The 22,162-nt window shown below is 49.2% G+C and overlaps 1 protein-coding gene across 1 annotated transcript in view; it reads left to right on the forward strand.

The window, feature by feature from the left end:
• Nucleotides 1–887: 887 nt before the first annotated feature.
• C3H8orf74 (chromosome 3 C8orf74 homolog) overlaps nt 888–22,162 on the forward strand; it is a 31,449-nt gene continuing 10,174 nt past the window's right edge. Inside the window, exons 1-2 of the mRNA XM_030554365.1 lie at nt 888–935; nt 2,380–2,572. Coding sequence (XP_030410225.1) covers nt 888–935; nt 2,380–2,572 — 241 coding nt within the window. The remainder of the gene's footprint in view (nt 936–2,379; nt 2,573–22,162) is intronic.

A 22,162-nucleotide genomic window follows, 5' to 3' on the forward strand; every position in this document is an offset into this window, starting at 1 on the left:
GTATGCCATGTCAGAGGTCAGGAAGGTGGCTAGCCCTTCAGGGATGCTTTACCTGGAACACCAGGTCCGGTTCTCAATAGGAGAAAGATGTGGAGAAAAAAATGTGAGGCAGTTAAGAGAAAGAACAACAGACGTGACGAAGAGGCTGGAAGGGCCGAGTGATGACTTGGGATCGGGCCCTAAAAGAGCTCCCGTGTGTGTGTGCTCCCTGCCCCAGGAGCCAATGCAGAGGGCTGACAGGGCTATGACCTCATGTCCCATTGCCACGCCCCTTCGGGCAATTTTCTTGGTGGCAGGAGGAGGGACTGAGCAGCCCCTGCTCCTTAGGGCTGCTATTGCGATCAGCCCCATTAGTGGTCCAGGCAGGGAGGGCAGGTTTCTTGCACCCCAACCTCCACACGAGGACTGATCACAATCTGGCCATGAATCTGTATGTTCTGGCCACACAGTGCCAATGGGGTGGGAGTGCGCAGCTGCCATGAAGCAGAGGTATTGGTCACAGCCACGAAATGCAAATGAGTGTTGTAACAAAGAGGGCTGGAATGAAACAAAGGGAAGGACAATTTAGGCAGAAAGGGGCCCGCTGGTGCCCACACTAAAGTCAATCTGTTTTTCTAGTGACTTCAGTGGCTGCATCCAATACCTGGAAAAGCTTCCTGGCAGCAAGATCTATTAGCCTGCGCAATGGGGCAGGGGTAGCCACCCCATCGGTCGGGACATTTAACAGCAACCTTGACACAACTCTAGGGAATCTGCTGTAGGGGAGAGTCCTGCCCGGATGGGGAGCGCTTGGACTGGCTCCTAGAACATTACCACCCAGTGGAACTTTGCCGCCTTTGTGATTGTATAAGACAAGCCGCACCCCCTAGTAACGGGTTCTGATAAGGATGGCGGCCTTATCAGCAGAGGAGGTAAAGAGAGTCTGTGAGCTTCAGGTAAGGATAGCTGTCATAGCAGCCCAGAAATACTGAGAGGTCAGAGCCATTAGGTCAAATCCTTCTCTAGGCAATACTGGTGGAAATTCCAAAAAACCTCATTGACGCTAGTGGAGCTACGCCAGATTTACCTCTCTGAGCTTAGAAGCTGGGTCTTTAATGCCACAGCACAGCTGGGGCTCGGCAGAGTTAGCTCTGAACCTCAGCACAGAGCCCAGCAGGTGTTTCTGTGATGCTGACAGTCCTTTCCCTCCACCTCTTTCTGGCCTCCAGACCTGCTCTCTTGCTCTTTTTTTCACGTTCAGAATCAGATAAGGGCTCATACCCTCTCCCACTGCAATAGTGAATGAGGGGAACAAAAGGTTAGATACCTGCACGCCACACCTTTACAAGGCCCACACCTCCTTCTCAGCAGCTGGGAATTAGAAGTGTTGCCGAAATAGCCTGTATCAGCGCTGGAAAGTTTATGGCTGGCCATTGTACACCTGGCCGCAAACCCAAGGGCAGTTTATGGCAGGTAGAACTGAGACAACAGAAGAGGAAATACGCTGATCCTGCCCTTTGCTCCCACTGGGCACACAGCACCCCGCAGGGTTCAGCCCCGTGGATTTGACTCCCATGAAGTCGCTGGGCTGCAGCCTGTTGCTGGATGACTGCAGCGATGAAGCAAATCTCTCCCACTGCAGGACCAACCCTATAAGGGTCAGGAAGGACCTTTGCCGCCTTCATGATTGCTTCTTTAGCCATATTCCTGAGCAAGGAGTGGGGTGGAAGCCAGGAATCACCCTGAGGCACTATTCCCTCTCCACTCCAGGGAGAAAGTACCTCACAGTGACTTGAAAGAGTGCTTGTACTGGGCCGGCTACTCTGACCTATTATGGGGGGACGTGGGTTGGAGCTAAGGCTCTACCCAATTTCCCACCTATCCACAGAGCAGAGTCTGTGAGCTGCACCAGACCGAGACCTGAAATCCAGCTAGGCCAAGCAAGAGTCGTGGGGGACATGGGGGTGGGTGGCTGTGAGTCCCCAACTTGGCCCAGTAAAGCCCCAGTCACTTTCTGAAAGCTGCTCATTCCGCTCTGATGTGGGATATCAGACATGACAGACCCAGCAGGATACTGCCTGAGATGGACCCAGTGGAAACTCCTAAGGGCCTGATTCTGCTCTCTCTCACACCTGGGAAAACCAGGTGCTATGAACCATATGGAGTAAAACAACCACGAGATCAGAATCTGGCCCCATGTGCCTATATTTTGAGACACTTGGGTCAGATTCTCAGCTGGTGTAAATCGAAATTACTCCTTTGGCTTCCAGGGAATTACTCAGACTTAGGCCAGGGTGAGGATCTGGTCCATTCTCTTCAGGAGAGGATGCTGCATCTGCAAGTGAAGTACCTGCCTCCCCCGCCACTCCCATGTCACTTGCCTTTCTGTCTCTGTGCCAGAGGGAAGAAGGGCGCCAGTGCCTGAGAGCGCTCCTGCGATGGGAGGAGTTTGATGATGTTGGGGACCTGAGGCACAGCATAGAGCTCGACAGCGTTTACAGCAGCCTTGTGTTCGCTGTGGAGAAAGGGCTCTCCTGGCCCGCAGTCGTGGAAGCGGGAAAGCTTGCAGAAGAGCTGCTGAACGAAACCAAAGGTGTGTCCTAGCGATGGGAACTGCCTCCAGCTTCCTGCTTCTCCTGTTGGCCTCGCCCCGGTGTAAATCAGAAGCATGGAAGGCAGTGCTGTTACACTGGGGTGAAACTGGTGCAAGGAGAATCAAGCCCTAAATGTGTGGGGGGAGGGAGTTAATATTTGGTGGGTCAGTTGTCCCCATGCAGCCCCCTCGTGTTTCAGGAGAGGGCGCATGAGTTACACCAGTGTAAATGAGAGCAGAATCAGGCCCATTATTCCAAGATCTGTCCAGGCATGGAAAGAGCCCTGCTTTTGTAGTGAGTGGGGACACACACAGGAGATACGCTCTGCCTAGCTGTGGGTTGACCTGCCTCTGAGTGCAGCCCCGCAGAACAAGTCTGTTCGAGTGACACAGGTCTGCGTACGTATCAAGTTTGCAAGAGCTGAAATCAGGCCCTTGCCCTACCTCCATTAGAGACCGTGAAAAGCAAAGACTTGATTCTTGGTTTCATAACAGCGGCCTCATGTATATAGCACTTTCCATGCAAGCATCTGAGAGCACTGGATAAACACGTGTGAGCTTCCCCTCATAACAGCCCCCATATAAATAAATATTACTGGGCTGCCCTGTAGGGTGACCAGACAGCAGGTATTAAAAACCAGGACAAGGGGTGGGGGGGTCAGTAATAGGCATCTATATAAGAAAAAGCCCCAAATATCGAGACTGTCCCTATAAAATTGAGACATCTGGTCACTCTACTCCCATGTGATGTATGTGTGCCTATGATTTGTTGGTGAAAACACCTGCACACCCGCTTTAAACTGTCCATCACCTAGGTGTGCAAGTGTAACACTTTGTTCCTGCAACACACAGTTAAGTTTCAACACAGGCAGCCCACAGTGTGTCACAGCTCCCTCTAGTGGATGGTCAGCCTGGAGGATAATAGCCTACTGCTGCTACAAGATAATGGAGTTACTCCTTTAGCTCAAGTGGGATAAATCTCTGCTATGGGCTCAAGTCCAAACCCTGTTGTCAATTCATACCAGCTTTATATACATACTTTTCTGAGCATTCCTCACTAGCAGTCCAGGACTCTAATGCTGGTCTCCTGTGTGGCTGTGAGGGATCAGGATATGTGTGATCATGCCTAGTGGTTTGAACAGGGAGTTAGGCCTAGTGGATAGAGCAGGAGCCAGTAGCCAGGAATAGCAGCCAAGGGTCAAGCTGAAGTGAAAGGCCAGATGTCAGGAATAGGAGCTGAGGATCAGAGTCAGGTTAGCTGGAGTGAGGCAAGGCCAGGAACAAAGGGTCTGAGGCAGGAGCAGGGCTGGAATAAGGCAGGAGCAGGATCTATTTCAGCCATAAGTGAATATTTTGAGCAGATGCTGAACTGTTACTGCTGGGCTTAAGAGCTGGTCTGCTGAGTCTTCCCACCAATCGGGCAGCCTGCTACAGGCTAGCTGCACTTGTTGCCTGGAGACCAGCTCTGCTGAAGGCCCTGATTCCTGACACTAACCCCCACTCCCCGAGGGCATCTCCTGGGGACCTCAGGGCCCAGTTTCTCTGGGTACTTCTGACAGAACTTTTGCAATATGCCCAGGGCCTGGATTTTCTCTAGTGTTTCCCAAGACCGCTCAACCAGATTATAGCCTTCCCAATCCACCAGGTATTAGAGCTTTCCCCTAATTCTCCAAGAGTTGAGGATTAGGCAGGCAAAGTGCTCCTCCTGTCTGTAGACTGGGTGGCAGTGGCAGATTGGAGTGGTCTGGGTAAGGGTTCTTGGTGTAGGACTTTAAAAGTGAGATGTGAAAGACAGGGTGGATCTTCAAGGGTAGTCATAACCTGAAGGCAACTGGATTTACCCATTCTTTAATCTTAAAAGGGGCCAGGAATTGGTGGTCTAGTTTGACAGATGGGTGACTCCATTTAAAGTTCTGAGCAGAAAGACACACCTGGTCCCCTACAGCCAGATTGGGGGCAGCTTCACGGTCTTGGTCCACATGGTGTTTATAGGCTTCTCCAGCAGACTGCAAATGTTCCTTGAGCTCCTAGTGCAAATGAGACACTAAATCCGTGGTGGCTAGTACTAGAGACCTTACGGTTAGGTCTGAGTGGAAGTGAGGGTGAAATCCATAGTTTGCGAAGAATGGGTTTGTTGGGTTGAGGCATGGATTGCATTGTTATATGTGAATTCAGCATAGCACAGCAGGGGGAGCCAGCCATCCTGGTGGTAAATTTAGGAAGCAGCGAAAATACTGCTCCAAGATTTGACTGTCTCTCTCTGTTTGTCCATTAGTCTGTGGATACTATGCTGACAAGATGAGGGACTTGATGCCAAGGAGTCTGAGAATTTCCTGCCACAGTTGAGAGATGAAATGGTGTCCCCAGTATGATACAATGTCTGGTGGTAACCCATGGTAGTGGTAGACATTTTCCAAGAAAAGCCAACCCATCACACATGTGGTAGGAACAGTACAGAGTGGGATGAAGTGTGCCATCTTTGTTAGGACATCAATGACAACTGGGATTACTGAGTGTTCCTAGAAGTGTGGCAGTTCAACAATGAAATCCATTGATATAGTAGACCAAGGCTGCAGAGGTGTGGACAGAGGCTGGAGGAGACCTAAGGGTTTGATCGTGGGTTCTTGGTATGGTTGGAGAGGTTTCAGAAGTGTATATATTCCTTGATGTATATACTCTTATGTATGTGTATACTCTTACAGACCTGGCCACCCAAAGCTCCTCCAGACCACATTCCAGATCTTGAATTGGCCAAAATGGCCCACAAACAGTGAATTGCAGCATATTTTCAATACCTGAAGCCCAGGTTGTCTATCCAGAACATAAATACAACCCTTGTGATAGAAAAGGCCATTCTGTAATTGGAACTCAGAGTCAGGTGGGCTACCCACATCATTCAGGGTCTGGCAGATCTGGGTTGTGTATGGATCATCAGGGAGTGGATGGAGGATGCCAGACCACTGTTGATCATCTCACTGATAAAGTTTGGCACTTTGAGCATGTGCATCTCCATCAGCTTTGAGATATTCACTTTTGCAGGATAGGGCCTCCATCTTACTGTTTCTTGTCCCTGGGTGATAAGTTATCACAAAGTTGAAGCAAGCAAGGAAGAGGGACCAGCAGATCTGGCATTGGTTATGGCATCTAGCCATCCATAGTTACTCCAGGTTTTTGTGGTACATCAGGACTTGGACCAGTAATCGGGCTCCTTCTAAGAAATGGTGCTGCTCCTCAAGGCCACATCGATAGCCAGTAGCCCCTTCTCCCAGGTACTGTAATTTTTTCCTGCTGAGATTAGTTTCTGAGAATAAAAGACACAGGGAAGGAGTTGGTTAAGGTGGCCCACATGCTGATATAAAACTATCTATGGCAAAATTAAAGACACCAGCTCTAATCCTAAATAGTTTAGTGGAATGTGGGTGAATCAGGTTGGGTGCTGAGGTGAATGCCCTCTTCAGTCAATCAAAGAGCCACTGAGCCTCTATGGGCCCGGCCGACTGGAACACCATTATGGGTACAACCAAGCTACAAAAACCCTTTAATAAATTTCCTGTAGAAATTGGTGAACCCCAGGAATTGCTGCACCCCAATTTCATCCTTGGATGCAGCCCAGGAAGATATTGCCACTACCTTACACAGGTCTATGCTGAGTCCCTCAGGCGAGATGATATATAGCAAGAATTCCACTGAACGTGCATTTCTTGAGCTTTGCACAGAGATGCTTTTGCATAGAGATGGTTTTGGCAGAGTCTCTCCAAGACTATGTGCACATGATGACTGTGGCAGTGCTGACTTTTGGGGAAAATGAGGCTGTCAGCCAGGTAAATGATGGCAAATTAGTCCAGCATGTCCCTAAATATGTTATTTATGAAATGCTGGAAGGTCACCAGGGCATTGCACAACCCAAACAGCATGACCAAATATTCAAAGTGATCACAGCTGGTACGGAAAGTGATCTTCCAGTCCTCTCCTTTTCAGATCCTCCCCAGGTTATAAGCTCCATGGAGGTCCAAATTTGTAAAGACCTTGACAGAAAGGAGTCTTTTGAATAGGTCATTAATAAATGCTAAATGGTACTGGTTCGAATTATAATCTTGTTCAGAGTTTGGTAGTTTACACAAGGCAAGAGGAAGCCTTCTTTCTTTGTCATGAAGAAGCTCAAGTCCCCAGCTTGAGATGTGGAGGGATGAATGAACCCTGCAGGTTTTCCTTGAGATACCTCCGGAGTGCCTGTTCAGATTCAGAGAGACAGTAAATCATCTGAAGGGAACCTCTGCCTCCAGCTGGAGGACAGCATGGCTGTGCCAGGGTAGTAGGGTGTTTGCTTTCTTTTTGTCAAACTTGTTAGCAGAGTGATGATATTTATCAGGAATCCCTAGAGCTGTTGTGGGTGTGTGGGGGCGGGTCATGAGGCTTGCCAGGGTCACCTTTGGATCCCCTCTTTGTGGCTCTGAATTCTCTGGATTCAAGTAAGCTGCAAAGGGCTGGTGGTCCCTTGTCAGCTTTTGGGAAACAGGATTGTTGCCTGATTGCCACTGGATGCATGGATCAAGGGCAATGAGCCAGGGGATGACAATGACAGCTGATGAATTTGGTGCAAAAATTAGCACAAACTGGAGGATTTCAAAGGGTAGTTATCTCTAAGGGGCTATCTTGTGGGTTGTGGCAGAAGGAGTGACCCATCCACGGACTCCGCTAACTCAGGAGAGTCCTTGCACTGGATGGGGATCTTGTGTGCTACTGCTTGGCTGAACTCCAGATCCACCAAGTCCACCAGCGATTCTATGTTGGTATCAGGCATCACAGGATGCCAGAGAGGGAGTTGGAGATGTGTTGGATGCTGACTGGCCATCACCAGGGTGCTGTCAGATGAGTGTTGGTGTGGACTGTTGGGGAGAGGAGACCAGCAGGGCTGGGGCTTGGCATTTCCTGATGAGGGCACAGATCGGATCTTGGCATGGAAGCTCGATGCAAAGTTGCCTGGTTCCCCACCATATAGACACAGGCCTGATGCCTGGTGTCAATATTTCTCTGTAGGGGCGAGGCAGGGCCAAACCTGATCGACTTGCATGGGTTTGGGTGATGGAGAAGGGACTGATATGGAGGGAGGCCATGCCGACAGGACTGGCAGAAGCCAGAAGGCCCATCTTTTTTCTTGGCGGCATTCAGTCAGGCTATTGTCAGTCCTGATGCTTAGCTCAGCTAAGATATCCAGGCCAGACGGGGATTCCACCCAGGCCTGTTCATCTTTAAGATTATTGTTCAGGCGGAGCCAGAAATGGTAACACTGGGCAGCCTCGTTCCAGTCAGTGTCTACTACCGAGAGTTGGAACTCCCGTTGCATATTTAGCAGCTAGCTGGCCTCCCTGCCGCAAGGCCTGAAGTGCGGCTTTGGCTGGACGCTTGCAACTCTGGTCATCGAAATCACCTCCACAGCTGACACAAAGTCCTCAGATTGTCCCTGAAACCAGCTTGGTTTTCCCAGGAGTGGAAACACCACAGTCAGGGCCACCCCCATAAGGAGGCTGATCATCAGTCCTGCTTGGGCTGGGTCAGTGGGGCACGCCAGTGGGCGTAGCAGAAATAGGCGCCGACACTGAGTTAGGAACCCCCCAATATTTGTTGCAATCGCTATTGAACTTGTCAAGCACAGGGAGCAGGGGTCGGCCCTGTAGTCAGCATGAGTCAAGCTTGCAGGCCCATGTTCTGCGCTTGCAGGGTGGCACCCTGAGCCTGCAAGTTCTGTAGGGGTTCCAATCACTCCATCAGAGAGCTACTGGCCTTTGTAGGATCTAGGCTCACCGTGTTAGCTCTAGTTCCCTTATAATGTGTGTTTTCTTTTGAGGCTGCTCACACTGTCAGAGACTAGGATGTGAGCAGTCGCACCAAGTGGTTGGAGCAGGAATTGGTAGCCAGGAATAGGAACCGAGGGTCAAGCCAGGATCAAAGGCCAGATGCCAGAGCCAAGGGGGAGAGCTGAGGCCAGGAATGGGAGCTGAAGGTCGGTCAGGTTATCTGGAGCAAGGTAGGAGCAGCGCTGGGCCCCAGGCAGGTGCTGTCACAGCCAAAGGCAAATGCTTTGAGAAGCCTCCGAACTGCTGCTGCTGGGCTTAAGAGCTGGTCTGCTGACTCCTCCTACCATTCAGGCAGTGTAGCCAAGGCTGGAACGCGGCCAGGAACAAGCAGACGCAGGGCCTGCTGCAGCGGTGGGCGAATGCCTTGCGCAGCCAGGGCCCTGCTGATCTAAAGAGCAGGTCTACTGATCCCCTTCAGCCAATCAGGCGGTTGGCCAATCAAGCAGCTCAAGTGGGGTCCAGCTGAACTCATTAGGCTGCCTCTGATTAGCAAGCTAGCTGCGGGTCCTTACTCCTGCCAGACAGGTGTGAACCCTTAGTGTAAATGTCACCTGACTATTTTTCTTCCCACATAAATGTCTAGATTTGGCACTGGCCCCTCTGGCGGTCTTTGGCAAGCCATTTAACTCCGAGTCCCCATCTGGAAAACAGGGATATTGACCAAACAAGAGGAGTGAAGATTAATCAGCGAATGGTCCATTTGGTCCCATCGTTTACATGGGTTTAACCCCACTGGGGTCCCCTCCAGGATCACCAGCTTTGCCCTGGTGTAACTGAGGGGAGAATTTACCCCAGTGCAAGTAAAGTGTCATGTTAGGGCCTGATGCATCATCCACCAAAGACAATGGGTCTTTACAACAGGCCTCTGCTTGGACCTCTAGAACCTGAGCCTATAAGGTCAGTGTGATCCGAGGGCATTCAGCTCTTTGCAGGATCAAGCCCCATTGTCATCTGTCAATCCCATCCATTGCTTGTCTTGCTTTCAACATGCAGACGCATGTGTTTCAGACATAGCTTTCAGCTGAGCTACTTTGCCCTGGAAGGTGCACAGTGCCTCTTGCTACATGCATTAGTTTGGTGACCTTAACGTCATCCCCCGCAGGTTTGTGTACTTTTTTTTTTTTGCCCCCACTTTGCTGCCAAGAAATAAATTAGAGCTAATACTGTCCTTGTTTGCTTATGAGATAATACATTCAGTTCACACCAGTTAGGTGTGTCGTGTTTATTTAGCACAAGATTTAAGCAGAGATGGACTCGGGCCACAAAGTTTGGATCCGGATGTCATTTGAACTTTCTCAAATCCTTTCTTTATATCTGGGGTTGAATTCCACCCCCTTTAGTTCTAGGGCTTGTCCTACACTTGTCGACACAAAGGATGAGTGATTCCCCCTCTCCCTTCCCACTCTAGAGGCTGTACAGGGCCAGATTCTCCTCACACAACTGATTTTATACCAGTCTTAGTCTCCTGACTTCGGCCGAGTTGCTTCTGATTCACATCAGCTTACAGGAGAGGGGGGATCAGATCTAGAATAAGCTGAGAGGGGCAGGTGTCAGATCCCTTCCTCCTTCATGCCTCTGTAACGAAGAGCAGCAGATGAAGGAAGGAATGGATGGTAACAGGGGCACCAGAAGGGGGGAAAGGGGCCATGCCCCTCCACTTTTTACCAGCTGTAAGGGTGAGTGACGGGGAGGGGGCAGAGAGGAGTGAGTGGGGGGCAGGGTCTTGGGGGGGAAGAGGCGGCACGGGGGGCAGGCGCTCAGGGGAAGGGATGGCACAGAGGCAAGGCCTTGGCTGGAAATGCAACGCAGGGGTGGGGCCATAGTTCTGGCATCAGTGTCCCCCTCCTCTTCTAGGGAGTTTCCAGTGCTCCTGGGCAGTAAAGCCACAGTGGCACAGTTAGACAGGCCATCATTACGCGACAGTCAAACAAAGGGACAGTTTTCCTACTTTCCATTCTGGGAAGCACAGGGGTAATGGTCTGAGGAGAGAGCAACTAACCATCATGGGACACCTGGGTGTTTCACCTCACATCCCAGTCAGTTTTAGTCCCTCTCCTCTCTGTGCAAGGTGATCAGAGCCACCCACATGCCTTGGGATGAAAGAGAGAACAGAGCTCCCTCAGGAATGCCTGGATAGGATACAAACCTACCAGCTACAAAGCATGGCCCTTGCATGCCCTGCTTCACGATGTTGGGCGTTAGAATGTTTACATTTTTAATGCACTCGCTAAATAATTGCCCGTTTGTATGACTGACCATAAAGCCGATGCCTCTGGGTGTATGGCATTTAGGGTTGCTGAGTACCACCTCCAAAGAGCTGAGCAGCCAATGAGCAAATGGGAGCTGAGGGTGCACTGCACGTCCCCATATCTGGCCTGCAACGGGTGAGTGGGTGAGGATGGGGACAATCAGAGATTGCTAGCTGTTTACTTTTGAGCTAATCATGCCGGTGCACATAGTTTGAGGTGGGTCATGTTTGCATAATACTGCTTTCAAAGACGTCGCCGTTGTTGTCCTAGTAGCCAGCTTGTTTGTACTACAGGTTTATTCTGCACATTTGCTTTGGGCTTGAAGAAAGTTCTGCAGGCCACTCAGGTTTGGGCATTTGGGGTAACACAGTGTGAATGACAGCCTAGCAAAACCATGTCACATAGAAGGAGAAATTCACCTCGTGCCAGGGACCAGCTCCAGGCCTATGCACTCCTTGCAACCCACGTATGTCAAGAGCTTAAGTGAGACTTAAGAACTGCATAGGACAGTTCTGATTCCTCTGTGTATAGATGACTTTTATTATTTGTATTACTGTAGCACCACTAGTCCCCATTATGGACCAGGACCCCATCGTGCTAGGGCTGTACAAAGATGGTCCCTGCCTCAAGGAGTTTCCAATCTGAGAAATTCACTCAGAATTGGCTGCCTTTCTATGGTGTCCTAGTTATTGCCACTCAACACTCGGGATCCTAATATCGATTCTCAGTCGAGCCTCATGAGACGGATTCTATTTGAGACATCATGGCTTCTTAGCAATTAGATTAAGTTTAATTAAAATATCACAAACAAATTAAATTTTCCTTGGCAGGTGGGGAAGATGCCATGGGGTATTATGATAAAGTAGCAACCCCTTCTCAGTTTTCCCTGCCGATTCACAGGGGAAGGAGCTGTGCTGCGTACCTCATAATCAGCCCTGCTGAATAATGGATGGGAAGCTAATGATAGATTGAAATCTTGTGGAAGAGCCAATGTGCACCAGGAGTTAATCTCCAGAACTAAATCTTTGTGGAAAAAACAAACAAAAACTCATTTCAGAGTGAGGAGCCCAAACTTTGACACTGATGGAAAATGCTGCTTTTATAAACTAAGTCTGCGTTAGTGCCTGAGACATCTTGTTAAGACAATTTCCATCAGTATGTTAGCTGCGAAAGCTTAACTATGTTATTTGTTATTCAGACAGTGCCAATATTGCACTGTGTGCATTATAGACAGGAAGAAGATTCCACACTGCCTTGCTCCTTTGTGAGGTCACCAATGCCTGTGCAACATGGGTGTAAACGGTGCAACAGGGCTGGTGGGAGTGGAGAATTCCGATATGGGAGCGTTGCCTTGTTTGCACAGGTGTAAAAGACTGCTCAAGGTGCAAGGCAGTGGAGAAGCAGGCCCAAGGTCCTCTGCCCTGATCTAAATAGCCAACTTGCAAGCCAAGGATGGTGTATTGAAAAGCAAAGTGTCCCAGCAGTGACGTCTCACGCCTGTTTGGTTAGTTGCATATGGTTTGTTCCTGTTTTCTATTGTCTTTTTAACTCTTCTTTCAAGGGGGATTCAGGATTATGGGCTACCTGGAAGAAGGGTTGGGGGGATTTGAAGGTGGAGGTGTGGTGGATGAAGGAGGAAGTAGGGGTACGGTGAGCAGAATCAGAGGCAGAGGGGGCCTCTTGGACTCGGGCATGCAGATGGGAGTGGGAGAAGGGTTGGTTCCTCATGCAGCCTTAGGCAGAGTGGAGTGATTAAGGGGTAGTGAAAAGAGACAAGAGCAGAGAGGTAGGGAGGTGTTATGTTGTGCATGGCCATGAGGCAAGGACTAGGGACCCACTCCAAAGCCCACAGAAGTTAATGAGAGACTTTCCTTCATGGGACTTTGGATCGTGCCTTCCGAGTGGAAGTTTGGGAAGGTAACAGAGAGATCTGAAGAGGGATAGAATGTGCTTGGCAAGGGGAAAGACTGTGGGGAAAGCATACAAGATGGATTGGGGGAATTCCGCCCAAAAGGATGTTGATACATTTGAAAGGGTTCAGAGAAGAGCCACAAAAATGTTTAAAGGATTAGAAAACCTGCCATATAGTGATAAATTCAAAGAAGTCAATCTATTTAGCGTAACAAAGAGAAGGCAAAGGGTTGGCTTGATTACAGTCTATCAGTACATACCTGGGGAACAAATATTTGATAATATGTTCTTCGGTCTAGCAGAGAAAGGTATAATACAATCCAATGGCTGGAAGCTGGAGCTAGACAAATTCAGACTGGAAATAAGCATACATTCTTAACAGTCAGAGTAATTAACCATTGGAACAACTTACCAAGGGTGGTGGTGGATTCTCCATCACTGGCCATTTTAAAATCAAGCTTGGATGTTTTCTTAACTACCGATATATATTTTGGGAATCACTCTGGTGCAGTTCTCTGGCCTGTGTTAGACAGGAGGTCAGATTGGATGATCACAATGGTCCCTTTCTGGCCTGGGAAACGATGAATCTTTGAAAAGGGGAGAGCTGGGGTGGCAAGAGAGGAGGCAGTCTTGGTAGTTAGGTGAAAGGGAATGTCTGCTGCCTTCTTTTGCAATCCCAGCCAAATCCCCATCAATCTCTGAAATGAAAAATGCAAAGGCTTATTTGTTTTCCTTTATATACAAAGATTAGGACTGTACACACAAACCCCGGGAGAGAAGGTTTGCAGGAGAGGGAAGGGCAGAGATACCTTCCTACACCAGGACACAGTCTGCAAAGGAAGGCTAGGCTTCCTCAGGGCAGCATCCTGGCCACCTGGCACCTTGTAATGTCACTTTGCTACCACTTCACAGTGACCACGCTACAACCCCCTGCCCCAGTGCTGACTCCAGTTTTCTTTCCAGTCCAGCTCTCCTTTTCCGGTAGCATCTTGGTGCTATTAATCACTGGCCCTAAATATAGACTTCCCTCTCCACTCCTGGTGTTTTTCTGAAGGTCTTGATCCAGAAACGATGTGATCAGAGTCTAGTCTCAGTTACACTAGTGTAAATCCAGAGTAACTCCACTAGCTACTCCAGAATTACAGCGGTGTAACTGAGCCCCCCATGTGCTTGGGATTGTGAAATAACCCTGGAACCACTCTTTAACTGAAGCTGATGGACCTAATTCAGGACTCATTTACACCAGTGTAAGCGAGGAGTAACTCCACTAAAGTTAATGGAGTTATACTGGTATGAAACCAAAAGAAGATCCCAGGCCTGATTTACATGTTATTTCACCTTTATGGATAAAGAGATTGTACGCTCTCTGGGGCAGGATCATCTCTTTGTTCTGTGTTTGTACAGCCCCTTGCACGGTGGGTTTCTGGCCCATGACGGTGGTCCTAGACTCTGCTGCAATACAAATAATAATAATAATTATAATAATGGTCACTCTGAGAGGAAGGATGATCTTGTGGTGAAAACGCTGGCCAAGGGCTTCAAAGATCTGGGTTCACTTTCCTGGCCCTGTCACAGGCTCCCCGTGTGATGCACATCTCTCCAGCAGATCCTGGTTCTCGTTTAGACTGGGAGCACTTAACACAGGGGTGGGCAAACGTTTTGGCCTGAGGGCCGCATCGGGTTTCGGAAATCATATGGAGGATTGGTTAGGGGAGGAAGTCATGGCCCGGCCCCCACCCCCTATCCCTGCCCCCCACTGGGACGCCTGCCCCATCCAACCCCCTTGTTCCCTGACTGCCCCCCCAGGACCCCTGCCCCATTCCCCCCCGTCCCCTGACTGCGCCTGGAACCCCTGCCCCTGACTGTCCTCCGCCACCCCCTCCAACCCCCCTCTCATTTCTGACTGCCCCCATTTAACCCCCCTTCTCCCTGTCCCCTGACTGCCCCCGAAACCCTGCCCCTGACTGCCCCCCGCTGCCCCATCCAACCCCTCCTCTCATTTCTGACTGTCCCCATTCAACCCCCCTGCTCCCTGACCCCTATCCACACCCCCCACCCCCGACCACCCTCCCGAACTCCCCTCCCTCTATCCAACCCCCTCTCTCCGCTCCCTGACTCCTTACCGCACTGCCTGGAGCACCAGGGGCTGGCCAGCTGGAGCCAGCCACGCCATTGCCACTGTGCAGCACAGAGACCGGGTCAGGCACGGCTCTGCAGCTGCGCTGCCCCAGGACTCAAGCCAGCGGCGCGATGACCTGAGGCTGCGGGGAAGGGAGAACAGCAGGAGAGGGGCTGGGGAGGAGCCTCCACAGCCAGGAGCTCAGGAGCCAGGCAGGAGGGTCCCACGAGCCGTAGTTTGCCCACCTCTGACTTAACACCACTTTGGTAGCATAAAGTGGTTTTTAAGTCACGTTACCAGCTGCCTGCCAGAACTGGGTAAAGGGGGCTTAGTGTAAATGAGAACGAGGCTCCCTGTGCCTGTGTAACATGGGAATAGTAACAAGTCTTCCTTTCTCTCACCTGTTGTCTGTCCTGTCTAGTTAAATTCTGAGTGCTTCGTGGCACTGATTAGGTAGCTGTCTACAAGCAGTACAGTGGCACAATTACTATGCAGCTATGCCATAGTAGCTGTAGTAAACCCACCTCCACTAGGGGCAGTAGTTAGGTCAATGGAAGAATTCTGTTCTGGGCTTAGACTGGTTTGTCTACCCTGCATTTATGGCAGCATAATTTATATCGCTCTGGGGAGTGAATAAATCACCCCTTTGTGACATAAGTTACACCAACATAAGTGCCGGTGTGAACAGTGCTGTGTCGGCGACAGAGCGTCTCCGGCTACATAGCTATTGTTGCTCGGGGGGCTGTAGTAGTTAAGCCAATGAGATAGCTCCCCGTCGGCTGAGAGCGGCTACATTAGAGAGCTTATAAGGGCACAACGGGTGCTGCTGTAAACTCTCTTGTGTAGCTGTAGCCTTAGGGGTGTGATTTTTTTACCTCCCTAGGTCAAGCTAAGTTTTATGTGTAGCCCAGGTCTCAATGTGCGTGCAGCACCTAACGTTACCGCTGGACTTTCTAGTTGCTACTGTAATATTAATACACATTTTGCCCACTCCTTGCTTTCTGTGGAGTGAAATCTAGGCCAAGGGCTTCTGAATTTGATGTGGCAAAGAGTTCTGTGGCACCTTGTTTGTTAGTCTTTAAGATGCCACAGGACTCTTTGCCACTTTTACAGATCCAAACTAACACGGCTACCCCTCTGATATTTTAATTTGATGTGTTCTCCATTATTTGGCTTCTCCCTTGACATATATAAACACTATAACAAATGATCTAGGTCTATACACTCCCATTAGGGACATTTTATCAGGAGGGCCTGTCATAAACAGATAGCTAAGAGTTAATGTCTCTTTCACCTGAAGCACCTGACCAGAGGACCAATCAGGAAACCGGATTTTTTCAACTTTGGGTGGAGGGAATTTTGTGTCTGAGGTCTTTTGTCTGTCTGCCTGCTTTCTCTGAGCTTTGAAGAAGTAGTTTCTGCTTTCTAATCTTCTGTTTCTAAGTGTAAGGACAAAGAGATCAAATAGTAAGTTATATGGTTTCTTTTCTTTGGTATTTGCATAAATATAAGTGCTGGAGTGCTTTGATTTGTATTCTTTTTAAATAAGGCTGTTTATTCATATTTCTTCTAAGCAATCGACCCTGTATTTTGTCACCTTAATACAGAGAGACCATTTGTATGCATTTTTCTTTCTTTTTTATATAAAGCTTTCTTTTTAAAACCTGTTAAAGTTTTCTTTACTGGGAAATTTCAGGGAAGTTGAGTCTGTACTCACCAGGGAATTGGTGGGAGGAAGAAGTCAGAGGGAGTTCTGTGTGTGTTGGATTTGCTAGCCTAATTTTGCATTCCCTCTGGGTAAAGAGGAAAGTGCTTTTGTTTCCAGGACTGGGAACGGAGAGGGGGAGTCACTCTGTTTGGATTCACAGAGCTTGTGTCTGTGTATCTCTCCAGGAGCACCTGGAGGGGGGAAGGGAAAAAGGATTATTTCCCTTTGCTGTGAGACTCAAGGGATTTGGGTCTTGGGGTCCCCAGGGAAGGTTTTTCAGGGGGACCAGAGTGCCCCAAAACACTCTAATTTTTTGGGTGGTGGCAGCAAGTACCAGGTCCAAGCTGGTAACTAAGCTTGGAGGTTTTCATGCTAACCCCCATATTTTGGACGCTAAGGTCCAAATCTGGGACTAAAGTTATGACATGGTGGCAGAGGTGGGATAGAATCCAGAAGCCAGTAGGAATATTATATTTTTCTTTTCTCTGCTAGGGACTTTTTAGCAGAGAGGGTTTGGTTTTCAAAGAAACCAGAGAGAATTTTTTTTTCTGCTCTCTCTGGCAGTTTGTGGCTTGCATATTAAGCAAGAAGCCATTAAGGAGCTGTTACAGCTCTTTTGTCATGCAATAGCACTCCCATTAGGAGTCATTACCAGCACTATATACATGCAAATAAAGTGGTTTTTCTAGTTTTCGCTAGAGGAAGAAAAGGAAATAAGCACTGTTGCTAGGCAGACTTCAGGAGGCAACAGAGAACCTGCAGTTCTGAAGATAAACACCGGATGGCACCCCAACACAAGAAAACAGAAACCATGTCTACCAAGACAAAAATGGAGGCCGAAGAACAAATCAAAGACGCCGAGCACAGGCGAGAGATGGAAAAAAGACAAAAAGAGGTGGAGCTGAAAGAAAAGGAAGAAAGCATCAAACTGGCAGCCTACCAAAGAGAACAGGCAGCCAAAGAGGCAGCACACAAAAGAAAACTAGAAGAAGAAGAGGTGGCCCACCGAAGGAAACAAGCAGAAGAAGAGGTGGCCCACAGAAGGAAACAAGAAGAAGAAGAGGCGGCCCACCGCCGAGACATGGAAAAACAACAAAAAGAGATGGAACTCCAGAGGGAAGCCCACCGACAGGCCATGGAATTAGAAAAGGCTAAGCAACAGACTCCAGCCAATCCTAACAACCTATTGCCAATTATGGTTCCACATCCCAAGAAATTTCCCACCTACAAGGCAGGTGATGACACCGAGGCCTTCTTGGAAAATTTTGAAAAAGCCTGTCTTGGGTACAGCATCCCTGAAGACCAGTACATGGTAGAATTGAGGCCACAGCTCAGTGGACCTTTAGCAGAGGTGGCAGCTGAAATGCCTAAGCAGCAAATGAATGACTATAAACTTTTTCAAACCAAGGCCAAATACAAAATGGGGATAACCTCAGATCATGCCCGTCGGCGTTTCAGAACCCAAAAGTGAAAACCAGATGTGTCATTTCCCAAACACGCCTACTACATTGGGAAAAATTATGAGGCCTGGATATCAGGACACAATGTTAAAACCTTGGAAGAACTGCACCTCCTCATACAAATGGAGCAGTTCTTGGATGGTGTTCCTGAGGACATAACACGGTACATACAAGATGGAAAACCCAAAAATCTCGCGGAGGCGGGGGAGATTGGAGCCAGATGGATGAAAGTGGCAGAAAGCAAGAAAGCTACGGTCAAGGGGAACAAATACCCCAAGGGGCACACTGACCATAAACCCTACAACCGAGGACAGCCAAAGACCCCACATATAATCCAAGTCAAGCCACAGATGCCCTATTCTTCCATCTCACCAGTCTCCAGTAACTCATCTCGGCCCACTAACCCATCAGATGGAAGATGCTTTAAGTGTAATGAACTGGGACATATCAAGGCCAACTGTCCCAAGAACACCATGCGAGTGCAATTCATTACACCACCATCACACCAAAAATCCCCAGGCCCAAATGACTCTCAAATACCCTTGGAGCGAAGGGAAAATTTAAAAGTGGGCAAAAAAAAGGTTACTGCGTGGAAAAACACGGGGGCACAAGTGTCAGCTATCCACCAATCCTTCGTAGACCCCAAATTCATCAACCCAAAGGCCAAAGTGACAATTTACCCCTTCATGTCACAAGATGTAGACTTGCCTACAGCTGAACTGCCTGTCCAGTACAAAGGCTGGTCAGGAATGTGGACTTTTGCAGTCTATGACAATTATCCTATCCCCATGCTACTGGGGGAAGACTTGGCCAACCAGGTGAAGCGGGCCAAGAGAGTGGGAATGGTTACACGTAGCCAAACCAGGCAAGCTTCCAGACCCATTCCTGTTCCTGAGCCGTCCACAGAGGCCCCGTCTGTGTTACCAGAGACCCAGACAGAGGTAGTGGACCCGGATTCCATGCCTACCACTGAAACAGCCACAGCACCTCCAGTCCCAGGCCCGGAACTGGAACAGCAACCAGCACCAGCAATTGCAACCCCATCTTCAAACTCAACGCCAGTGGGCGCCAGCGAGCCAAAACTGGCAGAAGCAACAGACAGCCATACCCAAAAGGCTCAGCCAGAGCCTGAAATACCCTCAGGTGCACCAGCGGAAAGCGGTTCACCAGCAACAGAAACAACCCCATCACCTACATTGCTTCCAGAGGGACCAAGCCCAAGTCCACAGTCTGAGGAAGAACTGGTGACCCCAGCCTCAAGGGAACAGTTCCAGACTGAGCAGAAAGCAGATGACAGCCTTCAGAAAGCTTGGGCGGCGGCACGGAGCACCCCACCGCCTCTCAGCTCTTCTAATCAATCCCGGTTTGTTATAGACCAAGGACTTTTATACAAGGAAATTCTTTCTGGTGAACACCGGGAAGAATGGCAGCCGCAAAAACAGTTGGTGGTTCCAACTAAGTACCGGGGGAAGCTCTTAAACTTAGCCCATAATCATCCCAGTGGCCATGCTGGGGTAAACAGAACCAAGGACCGGTTGGGGAAGTCCTTCCACTGGGAGGGGATGGGCAAGGATGTTGCCAAGTATGTCCGGTCTTGTGAGGTATGCCAAAGAGTGGGAAAGCCTCAAGACCAGGTCAAGACCCCTCTCCAGCCACTCCCCATAATTGAGGTCCCATTTCAGCAAGTAGCTGTGGATATTCTGGGCCCTTTCCCAAAAAAGACGCCCAGAGGAAAGCAGTACGTACTAACTTTAGTGGACTTTGCTACCCGATGGCCGGAAGCAGTAGCTCTAGGCAACACCAGGGCTAACACTGTGTGCCTGGCCCTAACAGACATCTTTGCCAGGGTAGGTTGGCCCTCCGACATCCTTACAGATTCAGGGTCTAATTTCCTGGCAGGGACCATGGAAAAACTGTGGGAAACTCATGGGGTAAATCACTTGGTTACCACCCCGTACCACCATCAAACCAATGGCCTGGTGGAAAGGTTCAATGGAACTTTGGGAGCCATGATACAAAAATTCATCAACGAATTCTCCAATAATTGGGACCTAGTGTTGCAGCAGTTGCTGTTTGCCTACAGGGCTGTACCACATCCCAGTTTAGGGTTTTCACCGTTTGAACTTGTGTATGGTCACGAGGTTAAGGGACCATTACAGTTGGTGAAGCAGCAATGGGAGGGGTTTACGGCTTCTCCAGGAACTAACATTCTGAACTTTGTAAGCAACCTACAAAGCACCCTCCAACACTCTTTAGCCCTTGCTAGAGAAAACCTAAAGAATGCTCAGAAAGAGCAAAAGGCCTGGTATGATAGACATGCCAAAAAACGTTCCTTCAAGGTAGGAGACCAGGTTATGGTCTTGAAGGCGCAACAGGCCCATAAGATGAAAGCATCATGGGAAGGGCCATTCATGGTCCAAAAGCGCCTGGGAACTGTGAACTACCTCATAGCATTTCCCAATTCCTCACTAAAACCTAAAGTTTACCATGTTAATTCTCTCAAGCCCTTCTATTCCAGAAACTTACAGGTTTGTCAGTTTACAGTCCAGGGAAATGATGCTGAGTGGCCTGACGGTGTCTACTACGACGGAAAAAAAGACGGTGGCGTGGAAGAGGTGAACCTCTCAACCACCCTGAAACGTCTGCAGCGGCGACAAATCAAGAAACTCTGCACTAGCTTTGCCCCATTGTTCTCAGCCACCCCAGGACGGACTGAACGGGCATACCACTCCATTGACACAGGTAATGCTCACCCAATCAGAAACCCACCCTACCGGGTGTCTCCTCATGCCCAAACTGCTATAAAACGGGAGATCCAAAACATGCTACAGATGGGTATAATCCGCCCATCTACCAGTGCATGGGCATCTCCAGTGGTTCTGGTACCCAAACCAAATGGGAAAATACGCTTTTGCGTGGACTATCGTAAGCTAAATGCGGTAACTCGTCCAGACAACTATCCAATGCCACGCACCGATGAGCTATTGGAGAAGTTGGGACGTGCCCAGTTCATCTCTACAATAGACTTAACCAAGGGGTACTGGCAAGTACCGCTAAATGAACCTGCCAAGAAGAGGTCAGCATTCGTCACCCATGCGGGGGTGTATGAATTCAATGTCCTTCCTTTTGGCCTTCGAAATGCACCCGCCACCTTCCAGAGGCTGGTAGATGGTCTACTAGTTGCACTGGGAAAATTTGCAGTTGCCTACCTCGATGATGTGGCCATTTTTTCAGACTCCTGGCCCGAACACCTGCTACACCTGGAAAAGGTCTTTGAGCGCATCAGGCAGGCTGAACTAATTGTTAAGGCCAAAAAGTGTCAAATAGGCCAAAACAGAGTGACTTACCTGGGGCACCAGGTGGGTCGAGGAACCATAAACCCCCTACAGGCCAAGGTGGATGCTATCCAAAAGTGGCCTGTCCCATGGTCCAAGAAGCAGGTCCAATCCTTCTTAGGCTTGGCCGAATACTACAGGCGATTTGTGCCACACTACAGCCAAATCGCTGCCCCCATTAACCGACCTGACCAAAAAGACCCAGCCAAATGCAGTTAAGTGGACTAATAAGTGTCAAAAAGCCTTTACCCAACTTAAGGCAATGCTCATGTCTGACCCTTTACTCAGGGCCCCGGATTTTGACAAGCCATTCCTAGTAACCACGAATGCATCTGAGCGTGGTATAGGAGCAGTGCTCATGCAGGAAGCAACAGATCACAACTTCCATCCTGTCATGTTTCTCAGCAAGAAACTGTCTGAGAGGGAAAGTCACTGGTCAGTCAGTGAAAAGGAATGCTATGCCATTGTGTACGCCCTGGAAAAGCTACGCCCATATGTTTGGGGACGGCGGTTCCAACTACAAACTGACCATGCTGCACTAAAGTGGCTTCATACTACCAAAGGGAACAACAAAAAACTTCTTCATTGAAGTTTAGCTCTCCAAAAATTTTGCACATGGCCCATTCATGGGTGCAAAACCTGCATTAGCATGAGGCATCTGGGCAGTCAAAGCCCCCACTGTTATCATCACCACTGCAGTTCAGAGCTTTGTGAAGGAATAACACGCAGCCACTCCTCATTCTAAGGGCTGGGACAATGGTGTATTTGATCTCCCTGTCAGCCAGTTCAGCATAGACTCACATCAGTTTCCTGAAGCATTTGGTTCCAGTCTTGCCATCCATTGCCTGAGTCAGCTGGCGAGGCTGGGACTCTCATGAGCCAGATCTCTTCACCCCAATGACTTTACTTCTCTGGGCTCCACCTACTTTTACCCCAGCTGGTGTCATTCACTC

The sequence above is a fragment of the Gopherus evgoodei genome, chromosome 3 (genome assembly GCF_007399415.2).
Source record: "Gopherus evgoodei ecotype Sinaloan lineage chromosome 3, rGopEvg1_v1.p, whole genome shotgun sequence".
NCBI classification, from domain to species: Eukaryota; Metazoa; Chordata; order Testudines; family Testudinidae; genus Gopherus; species Gopherus evgoodei.